The following is a 23,787-nucleotide window of genomic DNA, read 5'->3' on the forward strand; positions in this document are numbered from 1 at the left end:
GGGAATAAAATTCCAAAGACTTGGGGCAGCGGTACAAAAAGCCCTTCCACCAAATGATGATAGTTTGTGCCTACGGATCGTCAACATAGATCTAAGTGTGCGAACTGGGGAGTAGGTATGAATGAGATCAGAAATATAGTTGGGGGCAAGACCATGGAGTGCTTTGAATGTGATAAGGAGTATCTTGTATTGAATACGAAAGCGAACGGGTAGCCAATGAAGTCTGCGTAAAATCAGAGTAATGTGGGAAGATTTCTTTGTGTATGTGAGGACCCTAGCTGCAGAGTTCTGAATATATTGGATCTTGTTTCTTGATGAATTGGGTAAGCCATAGAAAAGAGAATTGCAGTAGTCAAGCTGTGAAGTGATGAAAGCGTGAACTAGGGTCTCAGCATCGCTGATATTCAGAAATATGACGAAGGTGAAAGAAGGCAGACTTAGTGAGCGAGGAGATGTGTGGAAGGAAGGAAAAAGATGAATCAAAGATTATACCAAGGTTTTTGACAGTGGTGGAAGGTTGAACCAAAACTCCAGCAATATTAACATTGTCAACACAGAAACAGGATATAATTTGAGGTGAACCAATAAAAAGTAGATCTGTTTTATCAGTGTTGAGTTTGAGAAAATTACTGGTCATCCAAGCATTTATATCATCAATACAAGCTAATATGGAATTTGTGGGGAAAGGAACATTGCGTTGAGAATGGATGTGTAGTTGGGTGTCATCTACGTAGCAATGGAATTTAAAGCCATGATGACGGATGATGTTACCAAATGGGAGCATGTAGATGATGAAGAGAAGAGGCCCAAGAATAGAACCCTGGGGAACACCATGTGGGACAGAGGCAGTAGTGGATTTAGCCTGGCGAATAGAGATGTAATGCTGGTGACCAGACAGGTAGGAGGTGAACCAGGATAGGACAGTTCCAGAAATACCAAGAGAGTCATGAGATGAGAATACTGTGAGAGATTGTGTCGAATGCAAAGGAAATGTCTAGAAGAATTAGAATAATGGTGGAGCCGGATAGCCTAAAAATCTAGACGCACCCTAGCGGCAGCAAATTTTATTTTGCAGCCAGGGTAGTCTAGCAACTTGACTTTCGAGCTGGAAAAACCAAACTCTAGTCAGGCCAATCACATCGTGTACAGAGTCGGTGGGCGGGCTTTACATAATGATGACATAGTTGTGATGGTTCCATGTGAATTCCCTGCTACTTGAAAACAAATAATGGCTGCTGCTGCTGCAGAACAGTGGTCTTTCGAATCGCCTTTGGCCAGCTTTTCTTTGAAAAAAGAACAAAGAACGGCACTGAAGTCATTCTTAAAAAAGGAAAATGTGTTCGTAGTTTTGCAGACCAGATACGGCAAAAGTTTAATCTATCAACTAGCTCCGCTGGTGGGAAAACGCTCTGGTTGGCTGTAGCGCTATCTTATTGTGTGCAGAGGGAATTTGAAAGGCAACCGTTTATCCCACCCCTCGGATTGAGTCCTGCCAAAGGTGAGTTCCCATGTGAGTCTGGCTTGCCAGGCTAGGAGCCGGAGTCAGTGACCATAAGGAGATCATTGACAACCCTAAGAAGTGCTGTCTCAGTGCTGTGGAGGGTGGAAAAACTTTCATAGTGCTTGTTAGATGACAAATGTGTTTGAAGTTGAGCAGTGACCACTTTCTCAAGCAGTTTTGAAATAAATGTTAGATTTGAGATTGGTCTGTAGTTGGCCATGTCAGAAAAGGGTCGAGGCCAGGTTTCAGGCCTAACAGGTGCACATTTTTTAAGTAAAGCAGTAGGAGTGGGATCAAGATGACAGGAAGATTTGTTTGCTTTTTTGATTAGCTCAGAGATATAAGCAGGGGTTGGAGGGGGCAAAAGTGAGAGTACAGTGAGAGTACCAGGTGTAAAAACAGTGGGGAAGTCGTGTGTGGATACAGGAGAGATCATGGATGGGAAAAGATTATGAATGCTATCGATTTTATTTTGAAAGAAATGCAGGAATGACTCACAGAGGTTTGCTGAGTTACTTATGACAGGTGCAGGAGGGTTGGTGAGTTTATTGACTACAGAAAACAATGTTTCAGGTCGAGAGAATGCATTATTAATAATATCAGAGTAGTAACTAGAGCGTGCAGTATTTATAGTAGATTTGTATAACTGAATATGGTCAGTGTAAGCAGTAAGGTGAACAGTCAAACCAGTTTTCCTGTAAAGGTGTTCAAGACGATGACCAGCTGTTTTTAGATTGTGAAGTGCAGGGGTAAACCAGGGAAACGTGTGTAGAAGGTACAAATCTACTTTTAAGAGGGGCGTGTATATCAAGGACAGTGGAAATACAGGCATTATATTTGGTAAGGATATCGAGGGAGCTAGTGTGTTCAGTAATATCAGAGAGATGAGTTTGTACAGATTCAGAAAACAGTAATGGATTAACAGAATTGAGGTTGTCATGCACATTTCATCAATTCTAGATGCCACAAGAGCAAAAGCAGCTTGATTGTCATCAAAAACATGTATGGAAAATGTTTGATAGAAGTATTAATGATCATCATCAAATGTTAACATTTTTCATAACTTTCTCAAAAAAAAAGAAAAGAAAGCTAGACCAATAAGTAGTGCCAAAATGTGTCCACAGAAAATCAGATCCTTTAAACCACTGGCACCAACTAATTTCCTCATCCACCAAGTCACATTCTTCACCAACTACATGCATCAATTCATCACACAAAACTCATTTGTTTAAATTTTAGAAAACTTAAAAAAGAATAAGAAGAAAATCCTCACACGTACGTTAATCTTCCTGACAATGAGATTCAAACCCTGGAAATAATCGGGCCGTATTCTGAGCAGGCTCATTAGCTGATTCTCTGATACATCTAAACGGAATCCGTTCACGTCTCATCTCGAGGCAGTGTTGGCCGTCACACAGTCGTGAGCCCACACTCATCGCTGGAACATTCCAATTACCCCAACAACAAACTCATCGCTCACATCGCCAACTTCCTCCAATTTGAGGTATTGCCAGATTAGCGCTTGACTTCTTGCCTTCCTTAAGTGGCATTTGTAACACAGTTTAAAACCAGTATAGACACAATACAGCCTCAGCAGATGAAGTCTGATGATGTTTCAGCAGGATAAAGGAGGATTTGAAAATGTGCTTACCTGAAACGGCGAGAATATCTGATCAGCCAAACAGCACATGAGAAAAAAGAGAAGGAGAGAGAGAAAGAGATGGTGATTAGACCTGAGGTAATCAATCAATCTTAAATGATTATCACCATTAGATTTAATCACCGTTAAATCTAATTAACTAGCTATTAAAGGGTTTCTTCAGGTGGTCAGCATTCCTGAGATGAAAACTGTCACACATTACAAAAGTACATCAATTATTCCTTGACAAGAACTACTTCATTCAACATATAGGAAAAGGAAGACTGCTGCTAATTATTCATGGTGGAACGATTATTTAATTTAATGAAATTGAACATTATTTCCTCTGGAGCGTTATTATTTCTTTTAAAAAAATAGATTCTGTAGGTAGGGATGTATAAAACTGATGTATTTCCTGCAAAAAGATCTGCACTCCAAGTTTAGATGTTGAGACGAATATGCAGGGAAATATGCATGCTGACCCCTTGTGATTATGCAGATTGCAAATTGAATTTAGTTTGCTCATTAACAGAGGTGAAGTCAATGTGCGTCTGTTTGGATTAGGGTTAGTTTATGGTAATTATAATTAGCAGTATTTAAATTTTGATACGAGCGATACACACTTATCAGAGGTGGATAAAGTTGAGTCACAGGAGGACCGGGTGTATGTTTCCATTGTGTTTACACCATGTCATATTTACCATAATTAAAAGATGGCAACCCGTGACGTTCTACCCGTAAATGTTCACGTCCTCAGAATTATGCATTTCTATGTCAACACTATCAACACCGAAGTGAATCCGCAGCAGTCAGGTGGTACAAGTCAGAGCTCTTTAAGTAGTTTACGTTGTTAGGTAATTTAACGCTGTCTCTCATGACGCTTTGCAGACTCTGCTCTGACTGTGCGCATTCATGTGTTTTGAAGAAGGCATGACCTTGAAGAGCACTCTGAAGGGAGGGTGGGATCTCATGCTTTCAAAGCTAGCTTGCTATTGCTAACCTCTCCGAAACTGCTTACCCTACCATTTCATGGCCTGTTAGTGACAAAAACTGATGGAAAGGACTAAGAGTGGCATTTAGAGGGCGGGTGGGGGTGGCAATACCAGGACATCAGCCTTCAGGGTAGCATGAGGGAGTCAGTAATCAGGTGGATAAGGGTAGAGAGAACTGGACAGCTTTCCACAAATTCTTTGGTTCTGCAGGATGCCTAGTCCACCAAAAGTTGTGCCCAAAACACAGGGCCATGTGCCCTGACACAGCAATTACCACAGCCATGATTAAAAAAAAAACTGTCTGAAAACTCACTGATGAGTGCACTGTGATGCATAATAATAGAGATGCAACAATACTAAATGTATCCCCCAATATCGATAGGCAGGTGTTAAATTGGTCCAGGGCTGAGGCACACCAGCTTACGCTGGTAAACTCATCAGTGGACTTTCCTCGTACATTTTCAACAATATAGTTTTTTTTTTTTTTTACACCTTTCTCGTTCTTACTGATTCAAGCAATGATTCAAGAGCATTGCCTTTTATGGCCCTAAATAATGGACAAGACAGCATGCAAGTAAATTACAGCAGTGTGAGCACAGTGACAAAGCTTGCACGTGAAATATAAACCTGCAGAAATAACTAACCCCAAACTCGAGCACAAAAAAGATGATTGTGCACACAAATCAGCATGTTGCGAGGATAAATAACAAAACTGCAAGCCCTCACAGGTCTCACAAGAGCAGGACTGACCACAAGCACAAGTTCTGTCCGCAGATCTTAACACACAAGCGAGCTGAATTCTTCATGCAGTCGGTTTTGAAAGGGGGCAGGGTCCTATGTATTAACAACTGCTATTGACTGCTGGCATTATTGACTGCTATTGCTACTGCTATTGACTGCCTGGCTCTTATTTTGATTGGCTGCTTTACGTTTTTTGTTTGAGTTCATGTCTTAATAGCTGTATTTCAGGGTACTTTCATAGCAGTAACAGGGTAGTTTTAAGCCCAATTTATACTTTAAAAGGCTGGGCTACAGCAGGGGACAGATTTGGCATTCTGCAGGCATTTTGCTCATCCCTAAGATTTGATCATTCATTTATTTCACTTACTTCGTATTGTAGCCTAGTAATAATCAATATTATTCTATTAATGATCAGGCAAGTTTAATATATGATGGTGGTCTGATGGTGCATGAGCCTGAAGTGGTGGTCCTCTGGAAATCTGATCTTACTATCTAAGCTTTTGCTTACAGTTTACAAATGTATTCAAACATACAATTATATATATATATATATATATATATATATATATATATATATATATATATATATATATATATATATATATATATATATATATATATATATATAAAATAACAGTAAATTAGCTATAGGTAACTAACAATATGTGAGCATTGGAACATATAGTCAACTTTCTTGAGGTAAATAAGTGACATATTTTTCACAAGCTGTTTTATTGACGTCTTTCCCCGGTTGAAACACTGAATGAGCGATTACATGAGATATGGTACTTTTCGGTAAGTTGTGCATCTTTCAACATACCTTTTGATGTTCCTGCATGTTTTTTTGCACCATAATTGTATTGAAGTGGAAGAAAAGACTCGTGCTCCGCGATGTCGCTTGAATTGAGTCACTACAGCAATCTGTCACGTCACATTTAAGAGCGTCTACATTCCATTTATTGTTTGAATTTCATGATAAAATGGACAGAATTTGAAAGCCGAGACTGTGTTTCGTATGAGAAGTAAAGAAGCAAAAAGCTCTTTGCGATTATTGGCTGGGGAGACGCCAATAAGAGCTGCAAATAATGTTTAGTGTAGGGATAGTGAAAAACCGCGGACCTGTAAACAAATAGAGCCAGCTAACATTGCTATTTTTTAACTGTTAAAGGGGTCATGAACTGCATTTGTATATATATATATATATATATATATATATATATATATATATATACACACACACACAGTGGTTTTAATTAAGTCACTCAACTGTGCTGTCAGAGTTAGTTATATTTATAAATATATTGAAAAGAAAGTTCAAAAGAACATCATTTATGAATATTTTTAAGTGTTTTTACTGTCAATGCTTGTTTAATCAATTTTATAATTTCTTCTTTTTTTACTTGAACAGTAGTGTCTTATATTGCTAATGGATATATTCAATAAATAATTTGTTAAAGAAAAAAAAAATACACCATTTATAGATTTATCAAATTTATAAATGCCAATATTCATGCAAGTGTTTTTATTAGTATATGCAGAATTTATTATTAAGGTTAATACATACTGTAAAAGTTTTGCCCATTCATTTTCATTGGCACTCCTTGGTCTTAATTCTTACTAATTACAGGTAAATTTGAGTTGCATCTTTGGTCAATTTATTTCTTTATTTTTGAAAAGGTCAACATTTAGTTTGACCCTGTGTAGGATTTGAGGGTGAACCAGACACAAATGACTCTTTCAGACTAATCAAGAAGCAGAATTCCATAGAAACTCCGACTCCACACTCCAGACCCTAAATCAGACAATCTGCCATTTGGGACTCCATTGTTGTCAATGTTAGGCAGTTTGTAAAAGACGGATTGGTTTGGAGATGGTACAGCTTGAGCCCCACGAGGAAAACACCAAAGAGGGTGTTTGTTCCCACAAAAGATATACAGCCTTCTTCTTCTTAAAGACCGCTGAGCGACCTCAGGGCTGAAATCTCTTAAAACCACAGAGACTGAGACTTTACACATCAAATCACATCAAATCATCCCAAAACAATATGCCTGACAGACTTACAATCAAACATTGTTAAACTGCATAATTCTATATCAAGTCTACAACCTATGTGACTATTATGCTTAGATCACACATAATTTATGCAATTTTCATAACTACTGAATGATTTACTGAAAGTGTTTATTGTTTCCTATCCATTTGATCGTATGTTCATAATTTAGAAGATGGCTTGATTGAAATCCGTGTAAGATGTATCTTATTCTTATCATGTCTAAACTGTACTCTCTACTGAGAGTGGGAAGTTAAGAGACCATCAGATAGCAATTTATGTGAGAGGAGGAGAAACAGCCACCTCTGAGCTAAAGACAAGGTCTAATTGGTCAGAACCACTCCAGGGGGCTGGACAGATACCTCAGGTTTAAAATCTCAGGACACGAACAAAGGATCAGAATGAGTCAGATCAAGATCAGAAGAACATGGGTTAACAGTTTCATACATTAGTTACAGTTACAGGGTTGATAGTTACGGCCCATTCAAATGAACGCTGGACGAGTCATTTGCTCTGCCATAAAATAAGTCACTCTTTCAAAATTCCCTATAAATTAATTAATAATTCCCTTTGAGCTAAATTTACCTGTTTCCCTAACACCTATAGATGACAGGCTGTTCTCTGCACACAATGGCAGTGGTGTTTAGGTCTTGACTGATATTTCTTCTGACACCAACCATATAATCACACATACTGAGAATAAAGGAAATGACCCGTCATTTCTGTGATTGTGCTGCCATTTTCGGACGATAATTCAATTTCCTGTGAACTCTCAAAGCGACTGATCACACACTGAAGAAACGCCTCATAATGCCCAACAGGTGGTCTTCAGAATAACACAAGCTCACAGACATCAGAGGCAAGGGATAAAAAAAATGTACACGTACTCCATTACTCAATTCTCAACCATTTGGTTACAACCCCTGATTTGGGTAGTGTCACAGTCAGCAGGTATAAAACAATACTGAATGAAATAATGAAATACAACTAACCATATAATTGAGGTTTCAAAAGTGATCAACCTTTGATCTTTCCTTAACACAGTGGGAGAATTCAAGCCATATCAATCTCCATTTCTTTCAACCACACACATTCTCTCATACAGTACATTTCCTTTCTCTTTCATCCTTGGCTCCCCATCATTCCTATTGGCAGAGCCATTACATTGGGCTGGCAGTGGCAACAGCAGATTTTGGCTGGCACCAGACATTTCATCAAGACCAGCAGTGATTCTGAGAGGGCGAGGCTAAACTGCCCATTTCCCACCATGAGCTGGCACCACTTTTAATGCAAAAGGTCTCTAACAGGCGGAACCTGCGCCAAAAGGGGTCCATTGGAGTCCAGGAACACTGAGCGAGACGGGGTGAGGCTCAGTCCCACAGAACACATCACCTGCTGACCGCTGGGCACTGGGTGACCTTTAAGGGTGGAGATCCATCACAGCTGCTGGGTACGCAACACTGATGCATTATTTCAAAGAGAACATATAAAACATCTGCCAATCCAATTTTTAACTAAGAATCCTAATACAAAAACAAACAAACAAAAAAACAAAGTTTTATAACAATATGTATTAAAATAAAAATATTAAACATTAATTTCACAATAATAATAAGAATAATATGTATATTAGATTGTGAAATTGTAAGGAGTCAAATTTCAGGTTAGATTTCAGTTTTTGTTTTAGGGGTGCTCTTAATAGCATTATAAAATAACAATATTAATATTTAAAACATAATTCATTAAAACTCAACTGTCTCCTCAAACCTCTTTACTTGAATATTAATTGTATTTAATTTTGAATATATTAGACATATGAAAGGGTTAAAGGGGTACTTCACCACCAGAAAAATGGGCTTTCAATAAAACTTGGCTGCCTATACAAAAAAAAGCTTCTTTTTTTTTTTTTAATATAGAAAACATGCAGAGAAAAAAAAAAGGCTGCTGTCTTCCCTTTTGCCAAATGGGTAGGAAGACTTCAACACCCATAATGCACTGGGCATGTTGCAGTCCAAGGACACTCCCACCCGTCCCACCTTGTTTTAGGAAAAACTTCTTAGCAAACTTTTAGTCATATTGGTGTTGACTTGTATTGTTTCCCGGGTGCAAGAATTCAAAAAGAAAACATTTAGCTGGAGTGAGTTACTTTCGGTTTCCGGTTAAGGATCCAGCACATTATAGGCAGTGGCTAAAGGATGCAAAGAATCGCAAATGTGGAGAGAACGCACAACGAAAAATCTAAAAAACCTCTGTGTTTGTGGTCAACATTTCCAACTAGATAACCATGAACACAGTGTTTTATAAGCTGCTGTAAAATATAAAATCGTATAATCTGTAGTTTCTTTCTGAGCACTCGATGTGACGCCTCATTGATGAAACAGTGCATGATATGATTACAAAGACAGATCTGATATTCAAGCTGACTTTATTCATAACAGTGTAAACAGCCACGGCAACTTTTCAAATACACTTTCAAAGGTTGTTTGGGAATCAATTGAACACTAGTTTTGAAACGATACACAAAGATGCACCGCAATTTAGTCATTCAGAAATAAATAATGACTCTTGAAGCATAGAAAAATATTATACGGAATGTGATAATTACTTAATTGCAGGTTTATAAATGGAAACAAATTGAGATTTCTATGTTTGTATGCTTTTTCTTTCTTTCTGGGAACTAGGGGCGTTCCAGTCGAACGATTGCTTTAAGTGCACAGTTATGTAATCTCTCTAAATGACCCTGCATAACAATAATTAAGCAGCAATGTCATCGTTCACATTTCCCAAGGCCGAGGACACAGCAGCACGGGATACAACCACACACTACCAAAATGTGTCGTCATAAAAGCACTAATTAAGCTTACATACACTCGCAAGATAACTGGAACGATCATTTCCACTTCATTTCACAGGTTTAATGATCTAGCTTTACAAGAAGTCAAATTTGTCCTTTAAAATCAAGCACAAAAAAAATGGGTTCAATATGTTGCAATATGCAATATGTTATATCATGTCACATGCTATTTTTTGTATTAAATTAGAAATTAAATAATTGGAGCACAAATAAGTGTCCGTTTGCATTATACAGAAACTAGCAAACAGAATAGTCAGGACCAAAAACAAAACAAAACAAAACAAAAAAGACAAAAGCATGCAGATGTTTGAAGATATAAATAAAATGAAAAAGTGATGCTCGAATGTTATTTCACTACAGCTACACTCACTACAAGAGTGCTGAATGTTTGCATCCAGGTCACAAAGAGTGGAATTGTCTTGTGGAGGTTATCCCCACATTTCCAGAATCTAATAAATACACCTTCTGGAGTCATTACAAACCTTAATGGCCAAACTGTATTTATGATGAGCCATGCATCCCACATACTGATAACATTCCCACATAAAAATGATCCATCAAAATGTCTAAGTTGCCAACCATAAACAAAACAATTGTTCACGTCAAAGCACCAGACTGATGTTCTCTTTTTATCACAGCAAAAAATGATTTTGCTAAAGCCGAAGAGTTGAGCCGCATAATTGATTTGCTTCTTTCCGCCATCTTTCCATTTGCACCAGAAACATAATGGGTTTTGTGAACAACATTGCAAATGGGGAATTACATAAAAGTTACTGAACGACAAACAAACGGACTAGCAGGCAGACAAAATCTCTTTATTTATCAAAAGATTAGAAGGACTGAAAAAAGCAGAGGGGATCCAGATTTCTGTTCTGTTTTCAATATCTAAACCGCACTAAATACAAACACACTCTGATTTCAGTGGTTTTAATGGCTTGTGGGGAAACAGGTCTTGTGTGTTCAAACATGCTCTGTTTAATTGTATTGACTCAGGCGCTACTTTTCCATTAAGGGCATCTCATCTCTGTATTCTATTAGTACTGCACGGTTGGGCTGGGTCGGGGTGGAGGATATTACTTTTGGGCTGCACTGAGCAAGACATGCCACATTAGTAGCAATCAAAACAACATTTCCTTGAGATGTGTGGAGATGTGCTTCAGACTCTGTGGATAAATCCACAGCGTTACATAAGACAAAAGTGTTGAACTAAACAAACAGAGACCAGGGACGATCTTCAACTGACTAATCACATTACTGGCTGATGTCAAGAGACCAGAGAACAGCGCAGGACAAACTCAAGCTGTTGTAGTTTTGGATGATGTTTGTATGCCTTTGTAGATTGGGCCTGTTCATTTCAGCTTCAGAACACTTTATAATGTCAGTTTAGATCAGCACCAGATTCACTGGTGTTCCTGGAGTGAAAAGGGTCTGCTGAGGCTGAATACAGTCCAAAACACTGGTTAAATGTGCTGTAACTTTTGACTGTACTAAAGCATAAAAAGACCATAATATATTTGCAGAGATTTAGGAAACATGCTGTTTCTCTGAGAAACAATGCTACAGTTATTTTACTTTAAAATGTGCGTTCCTTGTTGGAATGTCTGTTTTGGTCTGTGTGATTCCGCACACTGCCAATTTACCCAACAGTATTTACACACCCCGGGTTGCCAGTTGGCGGAAAACACAGCGTATTGTAGCCAGGGAAGCCAGAAAATATAGGTCAGAGATCGCAGATTCTACCCGATCTAAAAAGCTTCGGCATCCATCTAAAAATCAGGAGCATATTAAAACACGGATAAATCAACTAATCTACTTACAAATGTGTAAGTCTCCTCGCCTTCCATTGTCAATTGCGCTCGCTCCTGTTTCGTGTCCTCAAACTGGCAACCCGCGAGTCTGAGGAGGAGGGGGCGGGGGAAACAACCCTCTCCAATATTTTGAATTTGAACTGCAGTACCCATTACAACCACTAGCTGTCTACATATTGCACCTTTAATTGTTCACTCAAAAATGTTATTCTGCTAATATAATTTATTAAATAAATTAAATAAATGAATAAATAAGCAAAATAGACATTTTCACTAGTGGTCTCATAATTCTAGACCTTTCTGTATTGTGGCGTTTTTCCACTGCACGGCTCGGCTCGGTTAGCTTTTCCGCTACCACAAACAAACGTGTAGTACCGCTACCACAAACAAACGCACAACACAGGAGCAATGGAGCATTTCAATGGAATGGTGTTCTTGATTCTCGATGTTTTTTCACTGCAAGAAGAAGTTTGTTTGTTCGGGTTTGGTGTCTCGTGTCGCAAATCCAATGACGCTGATAGTGACGATTCTCTCTGACCAATCAGTGATCTGCAGGGTTTACACGTCACAGTTTAGTATCGGTACGGCTCGTTTGGAATCTCAACCATGGTGGTACTATTTAAGCGAGGCATATACTGAGCTGTACCATGCAGTGGAAAAGCACCATTGGATACTTATTTAAATTTTATATGCACTATTGTTCAAATGTTTGGGTTTGTAAACATTAAATGGATCAAGTGACAGAAATATTTGTACACTGTTACAAAAACATTCTATTTCAAACAAATGCTGTTCTTTTTAATTGCTAATTAACCAGAAAACCTCAGGTTCCTTAAAAATATTAAGCAGTACAAATGTTTCTTGAGCACCAAATCAGCATATTTGAATGATTTCTGAAGGATCATGTGACACTGAAGACTTAAGTAATGATGCTGAAAATTCAGCTTTGATCACAGGAATAAACTACACAAAAAAAAAATAAAAAAAATAAAAAAAAACATTTTTTACATTTTTAGTAATATATATATATTACTGTATTTTGATCAAACAAAAATGCAGCTTTGGTGAGCATACGACTTCTTTCAAAAACATTAAAATATCTTTGCAACAGTGCAAAAACAAAAACGTTGTATTTCTAAGCTGAAGTATGGAATTCTTGATGGAAGTATGGAATGATTAACTATGAATTAAAAAAATAATAATCTTGTTAATAATGCATACACCTGTGTATGTGTGTGTGTGTTTGTGCGCGCGCTTATGTGCAAGCATATGAATGTTCCCAGACACACCAGCGCACACAGGCTGTGAGGACAGGCCAGGGGAACAGACGGACAGGGCAAAGGAGACCTATTTGCTGGGGACGCTGCCAGGTTCACCCACCGCTGAGACACATGGAGCATTTACTCTGACGGGGATCCATCCTTTGATACCACCATGTACTTTTTCCATGTGCTGGGGGTTTGCATATGTCAAAAAGGAATTAATGTGGACGGTTGGGCCGCATGACACCTGCACCAATTTGCCAGTGTTGGCAGGTAAAGCCGATCTCGGCTGGGGCTTCCTGCATGCGAGCGCTATCTGTGACTTTCTGTGACCGCGTTAATGTCTTCATAATGTTCCTGCGCTGATTAATTGCACTGACACTATAAGACAAAGCCCCAGACCAGAGACATATCAACTTTGGAATTGCCAAATCTAAATGAGTTTATGAAATACCAAATGCCAGAATGGCTTTGGATTTCTCTGTGCTTTCAGAAAGGGCCCTCAGATCCATCATTTTCTCCTATGGTTATTTCTCTCCCTTTCTGTCTCTCCTTTTTTCCCTCTGGTCTGTCCCCGAGGGAAGGAAATTAGCCACAATGATTTACTCCTGTCATGTCTCCAGGGCTATTCTGCTTCTAATGGACTCATTTACCTTGCTTTAATCACAAATTCACAGCTTGGTCTCCTCAGTCCCTTGATGCACTACAACTTTCATTGCTTTGATATTCTCCAGCCTGAGAATGTTGGGATAGGACAGTCTCTCTCCCACTGAGAGCTGGAGTCATCTTCATGGGCTTTTATAAATATTCTGAATTAAATCGAAGAGGATATTATAAGTTATAAATTAGCCCATCTTGTTTGCCTCTGCGTGTTCAAAGTCAATAATAATAAGCTAAAATAATTAGCTTTTTTTTTTCTGATTGTACACTACCATTAAAATGTTTGAGGTTCGTAAGAATTTTGAATGCTGTTGAAAAAAAAAAAAGTTTCTTATGCTCACAGTATAAAGAGTAATTTTGTGACATTTTATTATAATTTAAAAGAACTGTTTTCTATTTTAATATATCTTAAAATGTAATTTGTTCCTATGATGGCAAAGCTGAATGTTCAGCATCATTACTCCAGTTGTCAGTGTCACACAATCCTTCTGAAATCATAATATGCTGATTTGGTGTTCAAAAAACATTTATTTTTATTATTAATGTTGAAAACGGATGAGCTGCTTAATATGCTTTTGGAAACCGTGATGCATTTTCAGGCCTGTTTCACACAGATTCATTGCTGCGCTGTTCATGATCAATTAAAGCCACAGTGCATTGTTTTTGGTTAAAATCATAGACTGTAAAAAATATGGACAAAGCGTCTGTGACGTCACCAATAGACTTTCTGAAGAACGGTTTTGAAGCTGTTTATGGGGGGTATGGACGGTGCCATCTTGGAAAATCTTGGGAAATCCTAACCCCGCCCACCTTCTGGCCAATCCATATATGGGTAAAGGACGCAGCGCGCGTCACTCAGCTCGCTCTGCTACTCCGGTTATCTCTGTATATTTTAGGCAACGAAATATGTTATAAAACACCATACTAACTCTTTTCGTTTTCATTTAAAGAAATCTTAAACATTATAGCCACACAAACGTGGTTCAGGCAACACGTATTGATTATATTCACTGCATATAACGTTTGCCTATTTATAACAAAACAAAATATAAAACACAAACTCAACCCAGTCTCTTTTTGTTAAATTTCAGTTTTATCAATATTAGCTATATAAAAGTATAAGTAAAAGGTACAAGAAGATATACAAATAAAGCAAACAATTCAGTCAAACATACAAAGTCAGCGCTCTAGTCTAACCATACAACGGTAAAGTTAAATAGCTTATAAAGTTATGAAACTTCCCCTCAGCCAAAACGATTGGCCAGGGAACAAATTATAGATTCACGAGACCAAAAATCACCCGTTAGATATACACAAGACAAATTATATCTCATATTTAACCACTACAGAGACGCCAGAGTCAGCGGCAAACGTCAGAACGACTAGCCGAGGAAAGGCTGTTCCAGGCGGGGTACATGAACGCCGAGCGCCCGGTCATCACTGGATCTCACAACCTGGATAAAATTTTCATAAATCTTTATAAATAAACCACAGATTTGAGCTTTAAACAACTACATTCTCGCCTGAAAAACTCTTAAAACTACATTTCATGATTCAAAAACAGTAGTATTATATTTCAACTGTGTTAAAAAATGGCGCTTCTTATGTTGTCATTCTCCTTGGCGCTGCCTTATCAGCTGTCAATCAAGCTGTCAATCAAAGTTAACCACGCCCTTATTTGTCATACATTTTATATCTAAATACGATCTAAACTAACGAGTTAGAAAAAAATTCACCCCCCTCACAGTTGTCAGGCACTCGGAACCTATCGAAAAATACAATAAAAGTCCATGGGACCAACCTGTAAAAACATGAATTTATGCTGTGAAAACGGACATTTTAACATGGGGTCTATGGACATTTGCTCCCTTTCAGCCTTAATATAAGCTAATAAACCTGCATGCATAATAATGATAAAATAACTAGCAAAATTATGTTTACTGTGGTTTTAGATTACACTCCTCCACATGCCTCTGAACATCACTCTCTGAAAAAAAGGTCTGATCTCCTGATGGCAGTCTTAACCTGAACTCACATTTCAGCTTATGAAACAGAAGTACAAGGATCCCGTGGCAGGCTGCAAGATGAGCAATGTTGATGTGATGTAATTCTGAAATAAAGCTACATGGACAGGAGGAATCAAAGGCAGGATTTAATGTAGCAAAAAGCTGTGTGAACATCACTGCCGGATAACAGCTGCCTCTGACCTTTTTATGAAGCGGTAGGCTAGTATGCATCAAGGCAAAATCTTTGTTTATGTCTCCTCACAACACAGTCCTTTTGGTAGCCGACAGCATTCACATGTTAGACATCAACTTGATGACTGAATAGAGGCACGAAGGGATTTTCTGAAGGATCCCAGTTAAGCAGGGGATCACTGCTAAACCAAAACAGCTTGTCAGCGCAGGGCTGTATTTATATTCTTTCTGGCACCTCTATGAAGATGTCTGGCTGCATGATTCACTCCATACTGCTGGAAGGGACGCCTGGATTCCCCAGTAAAATATTCTTGTGGACGTTACTTGATTTTTATTAAAATAATGGTGAGGTTTGCTGTTTTCTTGAGAGAAAGAAAGAAAGAAAGAAAGAAAGAAAGAAAGAAAGAAAGAAAGAAAGAAAGAAAGACAGACAGACAGACAGACAGACAGACAGACAGAAAGAAAGAAAGAAAGAAAGAAAGAAAGAAAGAAAGAAAGAAAGAAAGAAAGAAAGAAAGAAAGAAAGAAAGAAAGAAAGACAGACAGACAGAAAGAAACAAAGAAAGAAAGAAATAAAGAAAGAAAAAGAAAGAAAGAAAGAAAGAAAGAAAGAAAGAAAGAAAGAAAGAAAGAAAGAAAGAAAGAAAGAAAGAAAGAAAGACAGACAGACAGACAGACAGACAGACAGACAGACAGACAGACAGAAAGAAAGAAAGAAAGAAAGAAAGAAAGAAAGAAAGAAAGAAAGAAACAAAGAAAGAAAGAAATAAAGAAAGAAAAAGAAAGAAAGAAAGAAAGAAAGAAAGAAAGAAAGAAAGAAAGAAAGAAAGAAAGAAAGAAAGAAAGAAAGAACAAATGAACGAATGGAAGGACGAATGAAAAAAGAACAAACAAACAAGAAAGAAAGAACAAATAAAAGAAAAAAACAAACAAAGAACAAATAAACAAACAAGCAAAAGAGAAAGAAAGAGCAAATAAACAAACAAACAAAAGAAAGAACAAACAAACAAGAAAGAATGACCAAACAAGAAATAAAGAAATACATGAACAAAAAGAACAAATAAACAAACAAGCAAAAGAGAAAGAAAGAGCAAATAAACAAACAAACAAAAGAAAGAACAAACAAACAAGAAAGAATGACCAAACAAGAAATAAAGAAATACATGAACAAAAAAAAACAACTGAACGAACGAACGAACGAAAGAACAAACAAACAAACAAACAAACAAGAACAAAACGAAGAAAGAAAAAAATACGAACAAACAAGAATTAACAAACAAGCCATCGAGAAAAAAAAGAAAGAACAAACAAAAACAAGAAAAAGAAAATTAACAAACAAGAAAGAATGACCAAACATGCAAACAAGAAAGATAGAAAGAAAGAAAGAAAGAAAGAAAGAAAGAAAGAAAGAAAGAACAAACAAACAAACATAAAAATACGAACAAACGAGAATTAACAAACAAGCAATCAAGAAAAAGAAAAAAACAAATAAACAAACCTAAGAAAAAGAAAACAAACAAACAAGAAAGAAAGAAAGAACAAATAAACAAACAAAAGAAAAAAAAAACCGAACAAACAAGAAAGAATGACCAAACAAACAAACAAGAAGGAAAGAACAAAAAGAACAAATGAACGAACAAACAAACAAATAAAAGAAAAAAATGAACAAACAAGAAAGAATGAGCAAACAAGCAAATGAGAAAGAAAGAAAAGGCATGCAAGCTACGAACAGCATTCATCAATTGTAAATGTTCTTGTTCTGATGTATGGAAGCAAACCTACATTCAGACATGATTTCAAATCAACAGAGGCTCTACTGCAAATGTGATTTTCCCTTCAGAACCAAGTTACTACATTTATCCATAATAAACGTTCTTAGGAGAATGACAGGAACATAAAACACACCATGGCACAGTGTGCTTACAAATCTAATGTGTCATCAAATGCTCTAAAGTCTCAGCCAATCAGCAACATAAATCTGATTCATGAGCTCTGATTATCATTTTACCCATATTTCACAGAATGATTAACAAACACAGCCTGAGTCATTTTATCCATCTTTTTCAGCCAACAGCAAACTCTACTGCATCTGTCATGTTTCTTCTGATAAAACAACAAACATCTCAGATTTTGTATTTAGAACACAGCCTCATTTTACAGTAACATGCTTTTGGACTATATATAAAAAAAGAGGGGAAAAAAGAGGAAAAACATATATCAAACCTTACTTCAAACCATTTCTTTTATGAATTTATTTTATTAATACTGTGCATTTTTCCCTAGGACTTCCCTCTGATGCAGTGGAAAGCAGAATTCTAGGTAATAAAGTTCTTTGCATTGCATTTAAATGAAGAAGAAAAAAAAGCCTTTTGCCTTGAAAATCAAACTGCTCTATCTGCCTTCACACTGAGATAAACCAAGAGCACGCTGTGGAAAATGACTTCCCAGCATCCTCTTGCAAGCCACCTACTGATATCTCATATGTGTTTTTTCGAAGAAAAAAAGAAACACTTTGAGGCGAACAACCACTCATCTTTTCCCTCCCCTTATAAATGATTGAATAAGCACTTTAAAACGGCCGTCCCAACATGTCAGGCCAGATCTGGTCACTGCGATGAACACAGAGGAACTTGGAACTTGAACATATGAACTTGGATAGAACTACTGGAAAATTTCAGCTCTGTGTGGTTTCGGGTTGTGTTTTATATCCGTGGTGAAACTGCAGCGCCCCTAATTACAGTGTCTTGAATTCACTAGCATGTTTCCCCAGCCAATATTATCATATACTACAGCTTTTGGCTTTGGACAAAGAAACAATTGTGAGAGGAATGTCCCTTGACAGAAGCAAACAAGACTTTGCGGATGCTTGTTTTGTTCAACGAGAAGAACTAATGTGAAATTGTGTCTCGATACTAATATTAGTCTCGGGTTTCGCACCTCAGCCTCTGCGTTTGATAATATGAAGGGGAGGAACTTTGTGACCGAAACAGAAACCATCAGCTCTCGTTTTCAGCCAAACCAAATTTCACTTCTATGGTTGGTAAACAAAACAGAAAGCCAAAGCCACAACTTGAAAGAACAGATCATCATTTTGCGAATGTATGGTTGGTGTTTTTTATTTTCAAGAAATGACCGAAATGCTAATTACACAGCAATTTACCGTTTAGTTACAGCATGGTTTGCCCCTTTTAGAATCTCATAAATAGTCACAATATAAGCAGCAGGGCAATAAATATTTTCAATCTCATTTCAATGGCGGCGTTCCAGGAGAGCACTTTACATGTTCATTAGCTTTACATGTGTACTGAACAAGACCATTACCACCTCAATGTATTTCCCTTGCCTTAATACAGTAACTTAATGGCAAGACAATAATAGCACTACATGAGGGTTTTAGTATACGGCTAATTAGTTCATAAGTCATGTCTTAAGATCTCCCATGTCTCCTCAAAACAAGAGGTTGAAGTCAGATCACTGCCACCTTTATAATGAGGCAGGTGGCTATTGGTCATTATTTTCATTTAGACAGTGTTAAACATGATTTAAGACTTAAAGTCCCCCTGTAATCAATAATTGTATCCCTTAAAACTCATCTTTGATCACCAAAATTACATATTTAAACGTTTTTTTTTTTTTCTGTGAAAAAATGTCTCCATGCCTTAAAATAGATTGAATGCAACTCTACACCCTTGCTTCATTTAGTACATGCGGATTCATGGATATGCATATTAGCCCCGCCTCCACTCACTCACACCAGCTCACAGATTCACTAGGCCAACTTACTGAGGTAAACGCTGCCCAATGGTCTCGCTCTTTACAACGTCGGACACATAACAGTAATTAATATGATTAGCCTTTTGCTTGACTATCAAACAGCTAATGTCTTGCTAATGTTATGCCAAATATGTTCCCATTCACCATCTCAGTCTGCCTTCTAACAATATCAGAAATGCTTTGAACAACTCATAATGTCAGTAGAGAACGGCATATAGTGTATCATAACATCGTAATAGACATCATATACCCGCTAAATTGCTAAATCTACCCGATTTTACACATCAACAAAAAAAATATACCGGGATAACCTGGCATCTCTCAAGAGTCCCCTGCTAGTTCTCTGTTAGTGATATGCTAAAGCCCGCCGGCACATTGATGTGATTGGTTGCAACTTGCAAGGTAGTTTGTGACGTCAGAAACTGCGTTTCTTTTTTTCACTGCAGTTTTAAGGTGAAAATACTCAGCAATGGTGTTGACTTATGCATTTGCACATGGTTTGTCTTAAAGCATATTAAAAAACACCAAATATAACATTAAAAACTTGATTTTCACCATGGAGGGACTTTAACAAAAGCCACTAAGTCGCTGCTCTTCTTAGGAGGTTAATGTTTTTTTTATTTTCTGACTAACTTAGTCAGTTGGAGCTTATTTTACTCTTTATTTTTATTTTATTTGCAATGGAGAAGGGAGTTTTTACAGGGGTTGGACAATGAAACTGAAACACCTGGTTTTAGACCACAATAATTTATTAGTATGGTGTAGGTAGGGCCTCCTTTTCACTAAGATTCTATCCACGATCTGACTGGATGAATTAAATGGTTTAACATGCCTAAAGACTAGCATCATTAAAAGAGACATAGGGCCAGATTTACTAAACAGAGCAAATTAACGTGAGAGCAGATTTCCAAAAAAACGCAGATGAGAGTGGAAAGTTCATTTACTGATGACACGCAAATTAAAGAACACAGACATTTCCATAATGACCATCGAAATCTACCAAGAGCAGCGCAAATCAGAGTCTGGTTTAAGACAAATAATGGAGCAAATACCAGTAAACTGACTAGCGCAAACCTTAGTAAATCAGCTTGTGTAACTGTCATAGGCCAGTAAGAGTACATATTCTCCTCTAATAAATTTTGCATCTGAGAGGGAAATTCCTACAAATGCACATTCAATAAGGTCAGCCGCAAAAATAACCCTGTCCACGCCCTTTCAGCGCTAATTTTTCATTGCGTGTCTTTAGTAAATCCTGACAGTAGTTTTTTAACACCAAAAGAGGATTTGCACTGGTGCAAACTGTTAGTAAATTTGGCCCATATAATGTTAGATTGGCTCTGTTTCAAAAGCCACAGTCTGTGATTTGTGAGGAAAAGCAAAGGCCTCTTCATGATGTCTTCTTTAACCCATCATTACAAGGTCATGTTCACAGGCCGGCACCCTGTGCGACAGAGTCAGAAATAGATCATGTGAAAGATGATTAAACATGGATTAGCTGCAGTCTCACGCTGGACCGCTTCATACCTCACGCCGAGAAGATGAGAGGAGTGAGGGAGAGAGAGAAGGTTGGTCAATAGAAAAAACTAAAACTAAAAATCACAGCTAGGTCAAAGGAAGAGTAAAGGCAATTTTTAGATAACTCATTCTGTTAGACTAATGTAAGCTGATGATTAACAGCCGAATTGTGTCTTTGTTTGTGTAATAATCAATCAGCATGTCGAAGCAGTAAATCAACAGACGGCTGCTCGGATTCAGCCCGAGGGATATCAGAGGGAAGAAGGTGTATGGCACTGATGTGAGTTTCACAAGTAAACGATTGATCACTAGAGACAATGTGCAAAATAAATAAATAAATTTAAAAGATAAATAAAAAAGATTTTTTCACACTTTATAATTGATGTAACATAAAAAAAATTATCCGTAAAAACTATGCATGATGAAAAAAAACGTCTCGGGTTACGTATGTAACCCTCGTTCCCTGAGTAGGGAACGAGACGCTGCATCGATACTCGATACTTTGGGGAATGCCCTCGGCATGACGCGTCTGAAGTCTGTAATGGAATTACTCCAATCTTGATTGGTGCTGTGTCTTTCGTCACTCGTGACGTTGCATGTGACGGTGATCCGGAAGCTATAAAAGGACAACGGAACATAGCCGTGTCAGCTTTTAAAGGGTCAAAGCAAGTCGTTCTCAGGAGCGCGAAAAGTGTGGCCGAGGGATGCAGCGTCTCGTTCCCTACTCAGGGAACGAGGGTTACATACGTAACCCGAGACGTTCCCTTTCGTAAAGGGAACTCCCGCTGCATCGATACTCGATACTTTGGGGAACGAATACCCACGCCGCCACACTGAGAGACCCCGCCCTGGTGTGAAGCAATCTGGCACACTCAAGACATGAGAACTTGTGAACCTGGTGTAGAGGGCAGATCCAGACTGTAATGTTTGATGAAGGTGTGTGGGGAGGCCCAGCCAGCGGCATCACAGACCTCCTGAAGAGAAACCCCTGCTAGCAAGGCTCTAGAGGATGCCACTCCTCTGGTTGAGTGAGCTTTTATCAGGAGAGGTGAAGGCAGATTGCGCACCTCGTAAGCTGAAGAAATAGCCTCTACTATCCACTTGCTAATAGTCTGTTTGGAGACCGGGGAGCCCCTCTTGGATAACCCAAAACACACAAACAGCTGGTCCGACTTCCTCCAGCCCGAGGTCCTATGTACATAGGCCTCAAGAGCTCGGACCGGGCATAACAAGTGTAATTTAGCTTGATCAGCCGACACATGCGGTGGAGGATGAAAGGCCGGAAGGATTATAGACCGTGCCACATTCGTGGGCACCTTAGGCACGTAGCCAGGTCTAGGGTGGAGAATGGCTCTCACTCTGCCAGGAGAGAACTCGAGGCAAGAGGGAGCCACAGATAGCGCCTGCAGGTCGCCAACTCGTTTCAGGGAAGTAATAGCGAGCAGGAAGGCTACCTTAAAGGATAAAAATTTCTCAGACACCTTATCCAGGGGTTCGAAGGGTGCCAGGGATAACCCTTCGAGGACCACTGCCAGGTCCCACGTAGGAACCCTAGGCTGGATAGCAGGCCTCATCCTCCTGGCTCCACGAAGGAAACGAATTATGAGTGGGTGTGTCCCCAGCGTGCCCACCCTTAAAGGCGTGTGGAAGGCTGATATAGCCGCCACATTGACCTTAAGCGTGGACGGGGAGAGCCCGTCAGAGAAACGATTCTGGAGGAACTCCAGTACTGAAGCCACTGGGCAGTTAACTGGGTCCAACTGACGTTCTCTGCACCATAAAATGAAAATTTTCCATTTAAATGCATAAAGTTTCCTCGTGGAGGGGGCTCTAGAGTTTAGAATGGTCTCAACAACCTCGGTTGAGAGACCAGAATTTATGAATTGGTCCCCCTCAGGGGCCAATCCAGCAGCTTCTTGGGCTACAGCCAAGGGTGAAATATCACGACCTCGGACTGAGGAGGGAGGACCATCCTGATCCGGATTCCCAGAAGGGCCCAGATGTTTGGAAGCCATATTTGGGCCTGTCAGTACAGGGCTACTAAGAGTAAGCTGATCCCGTACTGCCGAACCCTCTTGTACTCTAGAACCCCCGGGGGCAGAACAATCTGGGAAAGTATACACAGACATGGCCTCAACCATGTCTGTATTATGAAATCCAGACCCAGCAGAGCTGGAAGAGCCTGGGAGAGGTGGCGCAGAAGGTGGCCGTCCACATGAAGGGAAAACAGGACCACCTCCGACACACCGACCTCCATCCCGGCTAAAGCCAACTTGGGGTGGAGTTTGAAATCCCCGGGCTGCAGCCCCTGCCTCGACAGGATGACTGCCCCCTCTTTGATCAGAGAGACCACCGACGTAGTGTCTGTCAAAAATAGAACCTGATGGTCTCTCTGAAGTTTCCTCAAACCCTGTGTTTCCAACACAGGTTCTAGGAGCAGAAACCATAACTTCCTCCCCATGATCAGAAAACGAGGGCATGTGCGCGTAACTCTGGTCATGCGGAGTGGGTTCCCTCTCGGGAAAAACCCATTGGTCCTGAGCCACTACTACAGGGCCCCCACGTACAGCAGGCCAAAGAATAGTATGTTGAACACTGCTGCCAGCGAGCCCACTCTTTGATAAGGTCATATAGTGGTGGCCTGGCCTAGCTTGATATTCATGACTATGGTCAGGAAGATGAATGTCTGAGCTGGAGACAATTGTGCCTGCATCATGACTATAACCCACACCGCCCCCAGGAATCGGTTTCTCTGAAGAGGCACTGGTGATTTTTCCTAGACTCTGAGCCATA

General features: G+C 39.0%; 1 protein-coding gene across 6 annotated transcripts in view; it reads right to left on the reverse strand.

Moving 5' to 3' along the window:
• The window catches only part of cadm2a (cell adhesion molecule 2a), a 467,971-nt gene that overhangs the window by 222,044 nt on the left and 222,140 nt on the right, over window positions 1–23,787 (reverse strand). For 3 of the 6 annotated variants that reach the window (XM_084104979.1, XM_084104980.1, XM_084104978.1), the window contains exon 2: window positions 3,153–3,170. The exons of the other annotated variants lie outside the window; for them this stretch is intronic. In XM_084104979.1, coding sequence (XP_083961105.1) covers window positions 3,153–3,170 — 18 coding nt within the window. The remainder of the gene's footprint in view (window positions 1–3,152; window positions 3,171–23,787) is intronic. 6 annotated transcript variants of the gene reach the window in all.

This window comes from Abramis brama (genome assembly GCF_963993115.1).
Source record: "Abramis brama genome assembly, chromosome: 25".
NCBI lineage: Eukaryota > Metazoa > Chordata > Actinopteri > Cypriniformes > Leuciscidae > Abramis > Abramis brama.